The sequence below is a fragment of the Nannobrachium achirus genome (assembly GCF_963921795.1).
Source record: "Nannobrachium achirus genome assembly, chromosome: 16".
In the NCBI taxonomy this organism is placed as follows: domain Eukaryota; kingdom Metazoa; phylum Chordata; class Actinopteri; order Myctophiformes; family Myctophidae; genus Nannobrachium; species Nannobrachium achirus.
The window spans coordinates 55,663,136-55,681,618 of record NC_137823.1 but is presented as its reverse complement, the minus strand read 5'-3'; the positions used below and the strand labels follow the sequence as shown (position 1 = coordinate 55,681,618).

At 41.2% G+C, this 18,483-nt stretch overlaps 2 protein-coding genes across 2 annotated transcripts; both read right to left on the bottom strand.

Annotated features, from left to right (window-relative positions):
* Positions 1-1,294: 1,294 nt before the first annotated feature.
* LOC308300662 (serine/threonine-protein phosphatase PP1-beta catalytic subunit-like) lies at positions 1,295-7,908 on the bottom strand (the record flags this gene model as incomplete). The annotated part of the gene is made up of 8 exons (XM_080744544.1): positions 1,295-2,003; positions 2,834-2,968; positions 3,250-3,401; positions 4,627-4,698; positions 4,785-4,889; positions 5,730-5,960; positions 6,706-6,837; positions 7,857-7,908. 8 exons carry the CDS (start codon positions 7,906-7,908, stop codon positions 1,899-1,901), a joined length of 984 nt encoding a protein of 327 aa, XP_080600670.1. The 3' UTR covers positions 1,295-1,898.
* Positions 7,909-12,376: 4,468 nt separating this feature from the next.
* On the bottom strand, positions 12,377-13,801 carry cnr1 (cannabinoid receptor 1; the record flags this gene model as incomplete). The annotated part of the gene is made up of 1 exon (XM_080744193.1): positions 12,377-13,801. Exon 1 carries the CDS (start codon positions 13,787-13,789, stop codon positions 12,377-12,379), a length of 1,413 nt encoding a protein of 470 aa, XP_080600319.1. The 5' UTR covers positions 13,790-13,801.
* Between the last annotated feature and the right edge of the window lie 4,682 nt (positions 13,802-18,483).

Here is an 18,483-nt window from a genome sequence, read left to right as displayed (position 1 = left end):
TGAGAATAATTGATCATATTGGGCCTGTAATTGAACATGGCAGTGACAGGAATGCAGCTATACCATCCTTGCTCCTGCAGTTATTTTTTTTACTGCTTTTATTCACCACTTTAAGTGGTGCAGCACAACTCAAATTAAAATAAAACCTAGATCAACAAATCCTTGGTTAGTGGTAAGGTGCATGCATGCCTCACACACACACACACACACACACACACAATATTACAAGTATTACGTTATAAATATTTAGGAACATTAATGCATGTTTTCATTATACAATGAACACAATCACACACCTAACTCTGGCCCCCCACCCCATACATTATGAGCTTAAGTTATTACATTGCGAACAGTTACATTTTTTACATTGCGTTTCTACAGGTTGTCCCTCACTCCCTATCCCTACGATATATAATGATCCCTTGTCTGGGCCTGGGGTTCTTGGAACACCTAGCTAAACCTGATGAACCGCAGAGGATTTGCACAAAAAGCTGAACAGAACTTCCATTTATTCTACTCAAGAGTTTGAAACAAACTTGTACAAATCTCTTTTTTAAACATGTTTCCAACTTGAAGACCAAGAACTTTAAGGCAAACAGCACAATTTACAAAGAATATACTGCATTCTATAGGTTCATTTGTGGAATGATAATTTACTCTATGCCACTAGGTGGAACTAATGTAAAAGAGTGGCACAATGTCATCAGGAAAAATCTTATCTGTTGTTAATATGATGAGCATGCTCTGAACTTCACTTGGCTTCTCTGGTGACATTGTCAGTACATTGACATATACAGTAGTAGGTGCCTGTGGTGCACTGGCAGCTTCGTCTTATTTATTGAACCACAACTTGTCAGGTTGCCTTGCGTCTCCTCAGTTGATCTACTTAAGACTTCTTTCTCCACTCTCACTTTCAGCACACTCAGCAGGACCGTTTTACACTTACAGGAAACGCTATTTTTAACTCCGTGTAGCTGTTCTGTTTAGCCTTTGCTTGTTATTCGAACAATAGATTGCACCTGCGTCACACACGGTTAAAATAAGAATTTCTGTCCCCTTAGGCCCTTACAGACAGCTAGTAATAGCTAGGGTGGAACCAGTGTTTGTCTAACAATATGGAACACCTATGGGAAGATCCTTTTGAGACAGTCCATGGCAATGATATGGTTTTTATTACACTTTGTATAACAGTTTGTGTAAGCAATAATAACTTATTGGCCTCTACATATATGTTTGCATACAACAAACCCAACATTTTTAAGCAATATTTATTGCACTCAAACTTAGAAAATCGTAGTGTCTCATTATCACCATGGAGAAGAAACATTCTTGAGGCCAAGAAAGACATCATGGTCAAACCAGTAATACTGAACCACTGTACTAAATTACTGAAAATATGTGGAAGGACAATGTCGGTATTGAACTCTCATTGGCAGATTAAAGTTAAACCAGGGAACATCTGACCGTGTGGTCTGGAAGAGTGTATGTTTTTACATTGGCTCGGGTTGAGAAACCCCATCTCAATCACACATGCAAACACACATTCACAAAGTCACTATGGTAATGGGTTATAATCTCAAGGCAGATAAAAGCGCCACAACTTGTCCTTTCCAAACATGTTGCCCGTTCCGAAAGGTTGGGTTTAGTATTGCTGAATTACTGTATGCAACCGTGAGGGACTGAGCAACACATTTTACGACATAAAAAAAAAAGATATATTCATAAAAATACCAACAAGCAAAGAAGAAACAACAACCACTCAGTAAATAAATACAGTAAATGTCTATACACGAAGCTGAGAAAGAGGAGGCTGGAGTGTTAGAAACAGCCAGGAAGGGCAGAATGTTGCCCCCGGGCGGGAGAGAAGGAAGGAGGAAGAAGATTCGGGGGAAGTCGCTTCACCTCTTCTTGGGGGCTTGAGCAGTACGAGGCGGGGTGACGGGACGCCCGGAGTTAACGCCCCCGTACTGGTACTTTGCTTTTTTCTCTGATGGCTTTAGGATCTGAAAGAAATGGTGATGATGGTTAATGAATATTACATCACCATCCAAAGCATGCTTTATTTCATTCATGTCAATAGTTGCGTTTCCATAAAGCTTTTTTGAAAATAGGATCGTCAGAAATTCGAAAAAAGAAAAAGCGAATTTAGCCTGTTTCCATCCACTGTTGAAATGGAATTCTTGGGAGACCACCGAGTCTGGAAGGTGGCCGATCTGCAAGCTCACAACGCGTCGCGGACGCGAGGTGCTGTGAGCTTGTAGATCGGAACACGGTGCGTGTGTTAGCCAGGATTTACTTGGGTGATTTGACGGACGTGGCTTGCACTGCACAGTGCAACACAACAGCGCCGTAAAATAAACATCCAATGCAAGGTACAGTAGTAGGGAACACGGCGCCAACAAGTTAGTAGCCCTTCAGCTCCCTTCAGCCAAATCGATATCATGCAAACTCAATGTATTTTAATTGAAAATCTATTCGCTTAGTGTTTCCATTTCCCTTTTGCGCATTTCGTTTTTTCCGATTAAGCCCCAAAATCCACCTCCAAGCGCATAAATGTTTTCACGAAAAATGAAAGTTTATTCGAATTTTGAAGTGTTTCCATAAAAAGATTTATGTGCAAAAGCCTTAATGTGCAAAAAACTGAATCACTATATTCAAAAAAAAATACCATAAACCCTATACTTATGAGTATGCGACTGCAGGAGACCAAACTAGATAAGTCGCTGAGATGAGCCGGTGTGATGGGCCGAATGAGTGAGGCATCATCAATTTCATTATGCGTCACATCCCTGGTCTGGAAGGACCTTAAGTTACCGCAAGTATAACTCTTTACCTGAAAGGAGCACATGAGAGACTCGTCCACACTCATCATTCCACCTGCGTTGTCAAACTCCCCACAGTAGTTTGGGGCAGAGAACAGCGTCACCAGCTGTCGCTTGGCAAAGAACTCGTACCCATCTTCAACAACCTGTGGGGCCACAATGCACGAGCAGCTCAGAAGTGTTGTCCATATACTGTACAATACTCTTATGATATACTGAATATTTAGGAGTTTATTAACACAAACCTACAAGACAGTGTTTCACTCACTAAATCGGATCGCCACTTAGAAAGCCGAATCCTTTTTTTCCCCCTTCCTTTTTAATTAAACCTATCAGGATGGTTTATTTAGCAAAACGATATTTTGTCAAACAGAAACAGACTATCACACTCATTGCCTCCAGTTTGACGCCGGCAAGTGTTTTGTACCTGATGAGCTCTGCAGATGAGGTCCAGGTCGTGTCGGTTCAGGAACTTGCTGACCACGTCGGCTCCAAATGTGAAGGAAACTCCCCGGTCATTCTCTCCCCAGCCCTGGACGTCTTTGTCTGGGTCCGACCACAGCAGGTCACACAGCAGACCTGGAGCAACAGGCAGGTGTATGGCACACATGAACATAAACTAGCCCGTTAAGACCCGAGGCCGATTCTTCAAATTCTTCTCCAAAATGTTCAAAAACAGCAGATGTACAATCTTACAGTGCGGCATGAAGAGACGCAAAAATAGCAGATTTAATAATAATATATAATAAAACTTTATTTGTATAGCACCTTTCATGACATGAAATGCAGCTCAAAGCGCTTTACAGAGCAGAAAATGAAGCACAAGTGCTTAACAGAGAAAAAGTAAAAAAAAAAAAAAAAATACAGAATAAAAATAAATAATTAAAATGATTACAATTAAGCAGAGAAATAACAATTTCAGAACAGTGCGGACGTCAATTAGCAGCACAGGGATTTAAACATTTAGCTAAAAGCAAGAGTAAAGAAATAGGTCTTGAAGCTGTGCTTTAAAGCTATCCACAGAGGCTGCCTGTCTTAGGTGTAGTGGGAGTTTATTCCAAGCTGCCGGTCCGTAGAAGCAGAAAGCTGCTTCACCATATTTTTTATATGTCATTGTTGGCGCCTCAAGTAGGTCTGCACTAGAGGACCTGAGTGGGCGGGTTGGAACATATCTATGCAGGCAGTCATAGAGGTACGAAGGTGCCAGACCATTTAGAGCTTTATAAACAAGTAAAAGTATTTTAAAATCAATCCTAAAAACAACCGGGAGCCAGTGTAGCGATGCTAAGACTGGAGTAATATGTTCTCTTATCTTAGTTTTAGTTACTCTCAATTTAGTGACTCACAACGCATCACAGTGTAGTTGAAAACGCAACAAAGTGAAACCATCTTCCAGAGCGGAAATCTTTGAAGACACTGTTGTCTCCATGTAAACGACTGCATGCAAAAACTGAGAAAACGTGTGACGTGAGCCGAGCCATGATGCACTGGTGAATTAATATAAATAGGGAAGTAAGGGCGGAAGTGTGTGGCTGCTCTACTATCTGACATCGCTGCCATCTAGCAACATCTCATGCAAACGATAGCGTTTTCAATCACTGTTGAATGGCCGTCTAAACGCAACAGGACTTAGCCGTTTTCTCTAGACTCTAGACGTCTAGAGAAAACAGTCTCTAGGGTCTAGCGACTAAACGTGGCATCAGTGTAGACAAAAAGTGTAGACAAAAACTGGAGGCAGAGTATACAGTAGAGCCCTAGTGGACTCTTAAGTACAGGGTGTTAACAGCAAGGGAAGGTGTCCAACCTGTATCAGGAACATCAGTGGGTCTCATGATGCGTCTGATTTGCTCCATGGACTGTAGGTCAGGAGACAGTCCTGAGGACAGAAAACAGCATTAAAGCTACTGCAAAATATCACACCATGATAAAAGGTCAATAACAGAGTAGAACACACTGACAAACCTCCATGGCAGCAGAAGATCTTTTCATCTATGATGGCAGCAATGGGCAGACAGTTGAAACAGTCTGTGAAGGTCTTCCACAGCTTAATGTTGAATCTGCGCTTGCCTGGAAGAGGTTAAGCACAGTTGGTGATCAATGTGTTTGTTTTTCTTAAATGGTAAAGCAATCATGGAATTGCATATGTCCAAATCCAAATGTCTTGCACAGTACTGACTATAGGCCACAGAAGTACCTCCACTAACTCTTTTTAACATATGAGACAAAAGGAGCAAGGATTAAAAAACACCTTGCTATGAATTTAAAATAAAAGATGTTCTACTTTGAATTGAACAGAGCTGCCTTGGACCCTTTCTTAGTTCTCCACTTCATCTTTGTACTTTTTGACACCCATTATAACGGAATGGAACTTGGATGTTTGTCTTTTAAGTAACTATACCCTCTCCAAAGAGCACCCGTTTCCAGTTTAACATACTCACAGACCCACGCAGCGCTTCTTCATCTATTATCTATTCTTTTTAACATATGTTTTATACTTTTTGAAATATTTAACTTAAAGTCAAATGGACTATGATCAGGCTAAAACCTTACCCAAACATAGTCATACTGTATGTCATAGACATCACAGGCCACATGAAGACTCAGATCCACTCTGAATCTCATATTCACATGTGGATCCCGAGATCCATCCATGATTTCTATCATGTATATCATGCTTATTTTGTTCACTGAAACCACTATGGTGAAAAGCTCATTCTTGAGTAAAACAACATTTCCCCACACATTGTTAATTAGTGAATGGTTCTTAGGACGGTTCATGATCATAACTGGACTGCTAAATTTGACCAGCCTAGAACAAAGCCAACCAATATCAACAGTCAACACCAAATATAAAAATAAAATAGCAATTAAATCATGACATTGTGTTTTGCTGTTTTCCCATCTTACACTCATCATAGAATCCATAGATCCTGTTGATGGAGGCACACTCGTGGTTCCCCCTGAGCAGGAAGAAGTTCTCTGGGTATTTGATCTTGTAGGCCAGCAGCAGACAGATGGTCTCCAGGGACTGTTTGCCTCTGTCCACATAATCTCCTAAGAACAGGTAGTTGGCCTCTGGAGGGAAGCCCCCGTACTCAAACAGCCTCAGCAGGTCTGTGTACTGGCCATGGATGTCACCTGGAAAAGAGGCATAGTATAGGGATGGGACCATAAGCGCTATTATCGTTCATCGTGAGAAGAAAAAAACAACAACACAATAATCCAGGGTTCCCACACATCTTTACCAATTCATTTCCAAAACTTTTCCAGAATATTTAACCGCGAATTCCAGGACTGTATAACAATAATCCAGCTCAATAACGAGTCGCTTACTCCTATGCGCAATACCCAAAGACAGGTAGTGTATGGCAGTGGTTATCAACCTTTTCTGGCCGAGACCCACAAAATAATCATATTTGAACTGGGGACCCGGGCACCCTGACGAGCACTAAGAGTAGAGGAATTTTGTATAATACGGTTTTATTGTGAAAATAGCTGTAATTTGGCCAATGTTTAATTTGTCATTTCAGAGGTATTAACAAAATCAATAACCAAAGACAATGCATAGCTATTTTTCCAGGACCTTCCAGGACCCTTAATCAATTCCAAAACGTTTCCAGTACAGGAAAAATATTGTTTTAATTTTAAAATATTTCCAGGAATTTCATGACCGTGGGAACCCTGCAATAATCATATTGTGGGGGTGCCCGCTGGCCCGGTCCAGGTGCATAGTACCACATGGGCTTTGACGCCTGACAGCATGTCGCAGGTTCGAGTCCCGATGGCCTGCATTGCTGCATGTCACTCCCAATCCCTCTCCCTGTGTCCTGTCTACCTACAAAAAGCCCCCCCAAAAGTACATCTAATAACAGCATGTTCTCACCACAGATTTTGAGTGGAGCCTCCAGTTCCAGAAGGATGGGTTGGCTGAGGAAGATCTCCCGTGACTTTATGCATAGTCCTCGTACCTCCGCCTCGCTCATCTGAACTACTTTCCCAGGGCGACATCCTCGCACTATAAAAAGGCCAAAGGTCCAGTGAGTGAGATAAGAAATGACCAGGAAAGCAATTCCACCGTGCAAAAGATCATATTGTGGTTTGATATGATAGCATGATGACCTGGCGCAACACCTGACCTACTTAGGTTGTTTATGTTTAATCAGCTTCAGGCATGATCACAGATGTTTAAATTAAAGACAGGAGCCATTAAAAACACTGAATTATTTTGCTGATTACAATATAAAACCTCAAATCTAAAATCTTCCATCATTCACACCTCAAGCTCATGATATGAGAAAGTTTCAACTGTGCCAGTTTTAGATGCATAGAGCTTTGGTTCTCAAACATGGGTCCGGGGACCCCCAGAGGTCCTTGAGGGGGTGCCAGGGGGTCCCCAGCTAAATGATTGTTAGGAACTAAATGGACCCTTATTGGTATGTAACTCTGAGTTAAATGACAATGTAATTGATTTTTAAAATAGAAAGTGTGGCCTCAGAGATAGAAATACCATAAAATGGGGGCCCAGAGCCTGATGCATGACAAACTGGGGGTCCTTGAAATTAAAATATTTTAAATGATAATAATAATTAAAAAACTAAATGTAGAAAACTAAAAAACAAAGGGACCCATAAAATCTGTCTGCGACCCACAAATGGATCCCGACCCACTGTTTGGGAACCAGTGCCCTAACCAACCCTCGTCTTTCATTTCACTGTCTTTGTACAGCCTCAGTCTAATAACCGATCTACAAGCTCACAACGCTGCGCAAAGCGCCACATTGTGAGCTTGTAGATCTGCTGTTACGGTAACATTTGTGATTAGACTAGACTAGCTGAACAAATCCAAATGCGACAACGTTACGAAAGATCGGAAAGAAAGGGAAGGTGATGCAATTTTGAATCATCCTTTTTTCCACCACCACCACCACCAGCAGCCAAAACGGCAAAGGCGTGCAATATTAAACACACGTTATATTAGACGATACAAACCCAAACAGACGGTTAAAATCGCCATTGAAAAGCGTTATATTTTTACCTTCCAGTAGTCGAGAGATGATGCTGTCAACGTTCAGCTCGCTTTCCGCCATGTTTTGGACATCTGTGGGCGGGGCACGTGACGTGCTGCTGTAGTAGCCAAGGCACGTCGACGTTTAGATGCCAGAAAATAAAATAAATAACATGAAATAAAAAATAAAATAAAAAAATATAAAGATTGTGGTTGGAAAAACTACTCACATATTTTACCTATAAGTAAAAGTATGCTGCTATGTAGAAATACAATTCAACATTGGACTGTCAAAATCCAGGAGATGTATCCCCCCCCCCCCCCCCCAAAACTTCTTAACAGATATTAGGCCTATATTTTCCTGTGTTCTGTTGAAATTTGTGCATGTTTGATACATTTATCAGGCTTGCTTTACTAGCATGGGTACAATTTCAGCCCTAAAATGCCAAATGTATGTAAGATTTTGATGACTGATGAATCCAAATCTACAAAGTAACTAGTAACTAAAAGTTTTCAAATAAATGTAGTGGAATGTTTGCCTCTGAGTAGTGGAGTAGAAGTAAAAGTATTGGAAATTGGAAATACTCAAGTAAAGTACAAATACCTCAAAATTGTACTTATTATTTTTTTAACCACTGGTACACTTGCAGTTAATTCATTTAGACACCAGGTGACGCTGTTGTAAGACAATTGTTTTGCACCCAGTGTGTGATGAGTTTGGTCAGATGCAGGGGTCATCAATACGTCCTTACAAAATGTAGATTTTGTTTTTGTACACCATTATTATGTTCTTATTTTGATCTTAAGACCCAATTACTGAATGTCAAGTCTCCAGGTTTTCTTCAGAATAAATGTATGACGCTATGGTAAATTAGGAGTCCAGCTGGACAGTATAGTTCTCAAACGTTTTATTCTCTAAAGAACTTGTTGTCTTAAAATGTTTTAAAAGTGTTACAAATATGTACATTTCCAGATGAGAAAATAATGTATATAGAGGTAAAAGTGTCCTGTGTGTGAGGTATTCATTTCTACAGGGTCAGCTACTGCATTAGAGTTCAAGTCAGTGCAGCTTGTTAGGGTAATGATGAGTAATGACAGTGACAATAATTCAAAAACATGTAGGTCCTACAGAAATACAGTTTCATGTATTTCATATATGTACGTTCCTCTATGTCAAGGATAAAGATCTGTTGATCATAGTGTCTAGCCCTCTTACATTTATGTTTATCTATGCTTTATTGCTGATTTTGTTTATCTGAACAGCATCCTTCATGGCATCACCTCCAAAAGTCCTCAGAATACACTTTAATAATATATAACATATTATGTTCAGAGCTGCTCACGTGCTTACCATTACCTGCTCCAGAGTCCAAATCACACCAGTTCACCAATATATTCACAGGTGAGAAGTAGTAAAGTAGGCTACTCAAAGTTTTTACTTCATTTTATTATTAATTGTAATGGAGTAAAAGTTCAATATTTGCCTCTGAGATATAGTGGAGTAGAAGTAAAAGTAACATATTTAATTCCTCAAAAGTGTAGCCTACTTAAGTACAGAACTTGAGTAAATATACGTACTTAGTTACTTTCCACTACTGGAATTTACTTAAAAATCAAACCTCGGTTCGAAGTGGAGCGGTGAATCTGAGCAGCTATACCCTGTGTGTGTTGCTAAATGCCTAAACTGTAAACTGTAAACTGTGCCTGTGAGTGAGTGGTGAGTGTGCCTGGCCTGCACAAAACAGCGCCCCTCCTTTAACTAGTGTGTTGTGTGTGGCCACTCAAGGTATTGCCAGGCTACGGACACGGCCAGCCACCCAGCCACCCAGCCACGGACATACCCACGGACATACCTGTCTATTGGGAGCGCTTTCACCGCTCCAAAAATATTCCTTACCACCTACAACCTGACTCTGGCCCCTATACGTCTATAACCTCCTTGACCTTGAAAACCATGGCCCCTCCCTATACTTCAGGTCTGGAGATGCCAACCTTCTGGAAAACGCAGATGGTGATACGGCATTTTTAGTTGCCGACCCCTCCCTGTTGAACACACTTTCCAACCACATCACTTGCTCAATCTAGCATCATTCAAAACTGCCCTCACAACCATCCTCTTCATCTTTCCCCAGCTAACCCCCACCCCTTGTTTTACAGTTTCTACTTACAATACGATTTATTTTCTTTTCTTCTATACCAACCTAATGAAGTCTACCACCCCTACCATGTAAAGTGACTTTGAGTACTTAGAACAGCTCCAAATAGATCATTTGAGCCATTATTAGAATCTCTAAGAACAAACGTTGCAGTAGGCCGATGGTCCAAAAGATGGCAGCAAATCATAGCAGATATTTCCATTGGAGGACATTTTGTCAAGGAGTACCACACACTATTCTCGAACAAAGTGGTTTTCAAGGTTCATCATAGCCTTTTATTGTCACATGCATGTGCGATACATCTGTAGCAACATTGCAGGCATTGAAATTGTCTTTGTGTTGGCGATTTAATACCCACAATGTATTGTACTTTTTTCTTCTTTTTTCTTTGACAATGTTTGAAATAGGCTACCAATTTTAAAACAGCTGATGTTGAGGCTGTTAATGGGTAATCCACTAGGGGTAGATAATGCCTCTTTGAAAACCTTTGGAACGAGCCCAGGGCTTAATTGCTTCATTTATTCTCCAACTTTTGTGGCCTATAGCCTGATCTTCTGGTGAAATGAACATGTTCAGACATCAGGCTAATGTCGTTCTTCCTGAATTATTCAACACATCAAAGAATTGCAAGCACTGACGACAACCAGCTGTGTCTTTATTCAAAAGTTGAAAACAGCAATGCACATCCTACTTGACTGATTTCTCTTTTCTTTTTATTAAAGTCAGAATCCTCATTATGCCACCACTGTACAGAAGCCACTTGACAGGTGACATTTGATCTCCAACACTCAACGATACAAGAGGCAGCAAAGCATAGTGATCAAACAGCTGTCTGGATAGCTTTTTACACCAAGATAAATGTCTACATCTAATTGTGCTTTGAGATTTCTAGATTAGTACTAACAGGAAATTACACATGTCCCCAATGCTTTCGATTGGATCGTCAGTACCCCAATACAATGCAGACACAGTAACTTTAATCAACTTACCAGCTAATGAAAATACCATTGTTTTCTTCTTTTTAGATAAGCAAAGCTTACGGCGGACAAAGTTTTATTCAGAGTTACGCAAAAAAGCACTTCACAAGGCCCTGTGCACAGGTTGCATGTCACCAAATGTCCCAATCCCCCTTTTACAGTAGCACTAAAAACAACTCACTGCAATGATGAAAGGCTTAGATTGGAATATTCACAAGATATCACAAAACGTACAAGGCTGAGTCTAATGGAATCCATTACCCTGGTGAAAAGCAGCTATATGTATACCGTTATAAACCAGTTAAAGTTTTTCACAGTAGTGGCCAGCACGCTGTATGTATGTATCCAAATTCAGTTTCATTCAATGTGTTCAAGCTTTGGCCAAAAATGTCATGCCTAATAGCTGAACTGTTCGATTTTAACACTTATCTTACAAGAGACGCTGTACAGTTGTTAGGTATACTATATTTGAACAAAGACACGTTACTATAAATGTCTAACAGCAAGAGACTAAAGAAATGGACAAGAGGGACAGTCCCTGTGTCGTGAGAGATTTGCCACACACTTGAAAGTTGTGAATCTTTTTTGTTTCTTCCTTGATTGCAATTTAGATTTTAGTTGAAAATGAATTCTCATTTGTGATCTGAGCCAAATGTATGCTTTGTAGTACAATGGTGTCACTTGCCAACAATACATTATTTTCACGTTGAATCGTTAGCTTAAAAATCTGTTCTTGTTGGCAAGCAACACCATCATGCGATGGTGAAGCCTAAGCTTGAATCACACAATCTGAAAACTCTTCGAGCTATACAAAGATGACAAATAATGGCAATGTTTGAAGGGTACTCTCAAAGTTGCTTCAGCTCTCTACCCATTTTCTCATGGAAATGTTGATACACAACTTATACATGACGCCTATTGAAGGTCGAGATGCAAAGATTTGTTGTCCTTTTGGTGCAACAGACATGACATCTCAATAACATATTAAAACATTTCTAATCAAAAATGTCAGTAGCCCCTTATCCCATAAATGACGATATATTGTTTTCAGAACCTGAATTCACAGTACAAAAATATAATATTCCTTCACTTGTTGGATATCATGAGGTCCATGGCAAACAACAGACTCATGATCATCTATAATCATTCTCAAATAATTCAACTCCCAAGTATCTTTCATTCCTATTTGGCACTTTGGCACAGGAACACTATACTGTATACTGGCACTCTTAACATAAAATAATAGAACAGTTCACCACTGAAGCATTTATATGTGTGTGTGTGTGTGTGTGTGTGTAATTCAATACTTTCAGATGAGGTACATCTCACTGGCAAAGCATAGTTCAGCTTTTTAATGTTTAATGGCATTGTTTTGGAGAGGATGACTTTTACAACGTTTCCCCCATGATACAACTGGTCAGACCGCTTCTGCAGACGTCTCAGTTGATACAGACATTGTCACTTTGGCTATTTTCACAGTGGTCTTCACGCAGCTCTCAGCAGCCCTGTTGGCAGCGATGGTGGCATGTCTATTCTGGCAGTCCGACTCCAGGCTATTATCCAGCTGCTGGGCACTGCCCCTGCACACGCTGCACGAGCTGAGGAAGGCGTGCCTCAGGTCCTTGCTTCTCAGGGCATAGATGATGGGGTTGACGGTGGAGTTGAGCAGGCAGAGCATGCTGCAGAACGCAAACACTGTCTTGATGTCGTCGTCCATTCTCCAGAACAGGTCGTAGACCATGATGGCGAGCACCGGGCCCCAGCAGATGACCAGAACCACCAGGATGAGCACCAGGGTCTTGGCCAAGCGGATGTCCATGCGCGTCTGCTCAGGGCGGGTTGTCAGCACCTTAGTCCCATCTGCCGAGTACACCACCAAGCTCTTCTGGGAGGTGCGGCTCAGCATTCGCACGGCATGGTGATGCGCCTTCCACAGGATGTACATGTAGGCGTAGATGATGAAGAGGACCAGCGCGCTAGTCACTCCGATCCAGAACATCAGGTAGTTCTTATCGATCAGAGGGAAGAGATCAGAGCAGACAGACTGAAGCCGCTTGCAGTTCCAGCCCAGCATAGGGAGCACTGCAATGACGATGGAGATGGTCCACATCACGCAGAAGGCAATGACGGCTTTGGTCCGTGTCACTATGCGCCTGTAGGCCAGCGGCCGGTGTATGGAGATGTAGCGGTCAATGGCGGTCAGGAAGAGGCTCCCGACGGACGCGGTGAAGGACGCGATGACTCCTCCCAGCTTGAAGAGGAAAACGTTGGGACTGTCTTTCCGGTGGAAAACGTGGAAGTCCAGGAAGCTGTAGACAAAGATGACACTGCCCAGCAGGTCGGCCACAGCCAGGCTGCCTATGAAGTGATACGACGGCCGGCAGCGCAGATTGCGGGCCTGCAGGATGACGCACAACACTATCAGGTTCTCCAGCACGGTGAACGTGCCCAAGGTCAGTGACATCACAGCCACAGCCAGCTGCTGGCTGGGAGTCAGAATCATGAAGCACTCCATGTCCATGAAGTTCTCGCCACACTGGATGCCGTTCCCCTCATCTCCAAACGAGCTCTGGTTGCCAAAAGTGTCTGTGGCATTAGTGGGAAAGAACGGGATGCCCTTGAGGATCAAGTCCTCGTCCGGAGGCAGTTTGTCAGGGAACGCGTTGCTTCGGAACGCAGACAGGGGCTTCTGGAAAGCGAAGCCGCCCTTTGTGAAATCCACGTCCATGGTGGCATCGTCATAGTTGGCGTCATTGGAGCCCAGATACTGTAAGCCAGAGGTAATAGTCCGGAAAGTGGTGTCCGCCACGCCATCCAGTACGGACTTCATGGCTGTGTCTGAGGGTAATACTGCAGTCTAAGGTGACGTCTGTTCAACCTAAAAATGGATGAAAGACATACGTTTTTAAACACTGTCAACCAGGCATCTCTATTTTTGCCATGTCATAATACATTTCAAAATTTGCCACATGTGAACTTGTAGATCGGCTATTTTGGATTATTTCTTTTTAATAGGGCTTAAGTGGTTAACCTAACCCATAACACTGAAAAGAGAGCCCAAGGCTTATGGTGTACAAGCCATACATTGCAAATATTACCAAAAGATTAGATACAACTATAAATTTCCCTATGATCTTTCTTATTTACATCTTCCATAGAGAAAGAGTAGCTACAGTGCTGTATGTGGGCTGGGGAGAAAGTCCATCATCATCAGATGGATGATGAGGCTGCCACAGAGAGTAGGCGATGCTGCATTTTTAAAAAGAAAACTGACACTTCTTATTGACTATTATCCTCTGATTGACTCCTCGAAAGACAATTCACTGATGAATGCTGACTTACTATACGTATCAAAAATATGCAAAAAATATCAACATGCAGAAATGCTTTTTTTTTTACAAGTTATATAAGACAGGTGAAAGGAAGCCAGTTTGAAGCATAGAACTATTGTTGCTTTAAGGAATATTTGGGCATGCAAATATCTATAGTATTCCAGAGTCATAGTTCATTTTGAAAATGAAAGACCACTAACCTCGGTCTGAAAGATGTCATTCTGACATGCTCCAGCTAGGGACATAATTCAAACAGCTACAGTGGATGGAGCAAGACAAAATACCATCACATATTAATATGTAATAGCAGGTAATAAAATTATAGGTATCAGATCTGTTCTTGTATAGCCTAATTTCCTAAGCTCAAGATAAATATATTCACGAATAAATAAATAGACTAAGCTATAAGAAATACATGTCATAGCATATTCCAAATTACTTTAAAAAACAAACAAATGTAGCCTATTTTAAAGAATACTTATTCACATAGTCTAGCGTAAAATTAATGAAAAATAACGAAAGCAGTGCATGGAAGCTTAAAGTAGTCCTAATTACTTTTTTTTTGTTGCTGTTGTCGTTTATGAAGAGAGAAAAGTTTAGTTTTACCTTACATATTTTGTTCCAGATGTGCAGAATCTCCCCAACACCAACAATGACTATCCGAGCGCCTTAATCCAATTAACTCGCAACATTTAAACAAAAGATAATGTCACGTGAAAGAGACGAAAACTGCATGCACATGTTATTTGCGTAGCGGGAGAGAACACAGAATAATCATCTGCTGATTGCAATTTGTAGAGTATGATTTCTTTCCTCTCTTGTCTTCAGTTGACTGTCATCATTGGTGAGCATGGCACACTGACGGGCTCTCTGTCCATATGCAGACTTATGAAGGCTCGTGTTTTTCAAGCCGGGTCACGTGCTCCGAAACGCGCTTTCTCTATGATGCGCCCTGCCCATGCATGGAACCACAAAGAACACTGTCTGTAGGATTAGACTCGCCCAAAGCAAAGCACAAAGATATTGTATGGCACGGTTTACAAAACCGTGTGGGTCACGGTCACGGACCATTTGTTTTTGTTTTGGGTCACGACTTGAGTAAAAATCCCATTTATTTTCCTATTATACATTAAAAAAATATATAATACATATTTCAAAAGATTTTAAATAGATTTATACATATTTAAACAGACAAACAAACACATCTAACTGATCTAAGGAAATCCCATGAATAAAAAAATCCCATAAATAGTAGTGAAAATAGGCGATCTAGACCCACAAAAGCACAGAGACAAACAAATGAGAAAAGATTGAGATATAGCCTAGCACTATAAAGCCTACTCAATTAACTCAAAATATATAGCCTGCACCACCTCCCATATTTCCAGATACGCCCCGGGAAATGCCCATGGGTTCTTTTGTTATAGCTGTTCTATATATCCTGTACTGTGTGTGTGTGTGTGTGTGTGTGTGTGTGTGTGTGTGTGTGTGTGTGTGTGTGTGTGTGTGTGTGTGTGTGTGTGCGCTGTGCGTGCGTGCGTCCGTGCCTGCAGTAGTGCAGTTATGCAAGAGGTAGGCTATATAATGTATAGTGTCAGAAGGTTACACATTGTTACTGCATGGGTGAGTCTCAGAATTAGAATTCTCCTATATTGTCTGTAAGTAGGCTAAAATATACTTGAAGAAAGAACTAGGCATTGAAGGTGCATTGATAGCCAAAATAAGTATGCCACACAGTTTGCTTGGGAGACAGATAGGCACACTTGATATGGTATTGAAGTTCCAATTAATTCCAAACTAATGTGTTTGATGGTAAAGGGGTAGCATATTTCACTTTCCATGAGTCATGTCAGTTTTTGAGTTGCTTGATTCAGTATTTAGATATTTTATAATTGCTCAGATGCCCTTAATATAAGCAAACTCCATGTTAAGCACTTTAGACTAATTGAAAACACACCTCCTTGATTCTGGTGACAGATATCATACTTGTAATGCAGGAGGAGACCAACAATTTTCAATTAATTATTTCATGCATGAATTACATGGACTTGATGCAACATTACATTCCGGAAAATATTAACATAATGAAATAATTAATAGCAAAATTAAGCTCCTCATGGAGTTGTGTTGTGGGGTGAATTTGAATGAGCTTATTTCTTTTCCTTTTTTTACCCTTTTTTCTGGGGGGGGGGGGGTCGTAATATCAATAATGAATCAAGCTATACTTCAAAACTGGGGTGCACACAAAAGGCTTGAGTAGACATTGACCACAGAAATACTCCTTTAAGTGAAGTCATGTTTATTCATAAAGCACATTTCAAAACCACTTCATCAAAGACTATAAAAAAATAAAAAAATATTAAAAGCATAAAAAATAAATGTACAGTATAAACTACAAAACGCAGAAAACACAACACATAGGAAGCATTAAGACTCATTCGGTCAAAAGGATGGGAAAACATGCTAAAAAGTACACTATTCCAAAGCCTACAATATAGGGTCAGCATTTGAGAAGGCACGATCACATTAGTTTAACATCCATGAGGAACAGTTGGTCACTCAGAAGATCCAAGAGGCCTGGAAGTGGAATGGGGGCAAAGAAGGTCAGAGTCTTGTCAGCTTACAGATGACTTAAGGCAGAGGTCTTCAACAGGGGGTCTGGGACCATAGGGGGTGCTCAGAGTTAGGGGTCCTCCAAATCTTTGATTCGCGCTGTGAGGCGTTGTGAGCTTGTAGATCGGCTATTTTCGGCATAGAGCTTCGGTGTAGAGTGGAAAAAGAGCATACTACTGTAAGTACAAAGTGAAATGTCAAGTTTATTAAGTATTGACGGTTCAAGTGGATAAATATCTGAAAACACGAATTGACATGAATCCAAAATACACTGATGATTGTGCTGTCAAACGATGAAACTATATTGAATCTATGAAAAGGTAGTGGGGGTCCCTGATTCATCTCTCTCTCAGCTAAGGGGTCCTTGGCCTGAAAACGTTGAAGACCCCTGTCTTAAGGTAGGATCTGCTATCATTAGTCAGTTAACTATGGTCAGCAGTGGTAGATTTTTTTTATTTTACTAGAAGTAAAAGTATCAATACTGCAATGCAGAACTATTCTGTTACAAGTACAAGTCCTGAATTAAAAACGTGCTTGAATGAAAGTACAAAAGTATTGCTATCAAAATGTACTTAAAGTACCGAAAGTAAAGGTACTAACTATGCAGAATGTCCCATTTCAATGTATAAAAATATTTTGCCCTGCTCATATCTCCACAACCGTTGCCTCCATCCATGCCAAATTTTGCACACACACTCCTTGACTGCCAAACTACAACCTCCAAGGACCCCCGGAGCCCCAGGGACCCCCAGGTCCCTGGGGGACCCCCAGATGTAAAAAATGACGAAATGTGCTCACACGTCACACTTTTTCCCTGCTTATATCTCCGCACCCGTTGACCCGATCCATGCCAGATTTTACACACACACTCCTTGCCTGCCAAACTACAACCTCCAAGGACCCCCGGAGCCCCAGGGACCCCCAGGTCCCTGGGGGACCCCCAGATGTAAAAAATGACCAAATGTGCAAAAATGACCAAATGACCACCCCAACGGGGCTGCTCACGGGGAATTCCCGGGGACCACCGATGCAAAAGTGGTGGCGCCCCCAGTGGAGGACCCCCTGCCACTGCAGCGCACATAAAATGCCGTACCTCGGGCTAGGAGCGTCCGGGAGAGCCGGGGCCGGTACCTATTTGTCCGCCAAGGCAACGCGGAGACCCCACCCCTCATTTCTCACATGGCCCTATTCTAGCGCCACCTTCAGGCCGATTTTTAAAACACATTTTTGGACACTGCTCCTACAGTTTTTGCCCTAAAATCAAGAATATCACTACACAGCATGTCTACACTCATGTCATCAACATGGATCAGGAAGATTTGGGCAAAACAAATTTTTGCCCTATTTGTGGAGATAAGCCACCTACGGTCGCTTATCTCCCGATTAGGGAGTCTTACTGGTTATTTGTTACTTTGTCGAATTTTGACCAACGCTCAAGCTTGTAGATCTGCTTTTTTCTAAAGATTTTTATACATTTTGTACATTTGACAACTTGAAATGGGACATTCTGCATAAAGAGTACCTTTACAAATGTAAATTTGAAATTTCCAGACTTTTACTTACTATTTATTCTTTTACA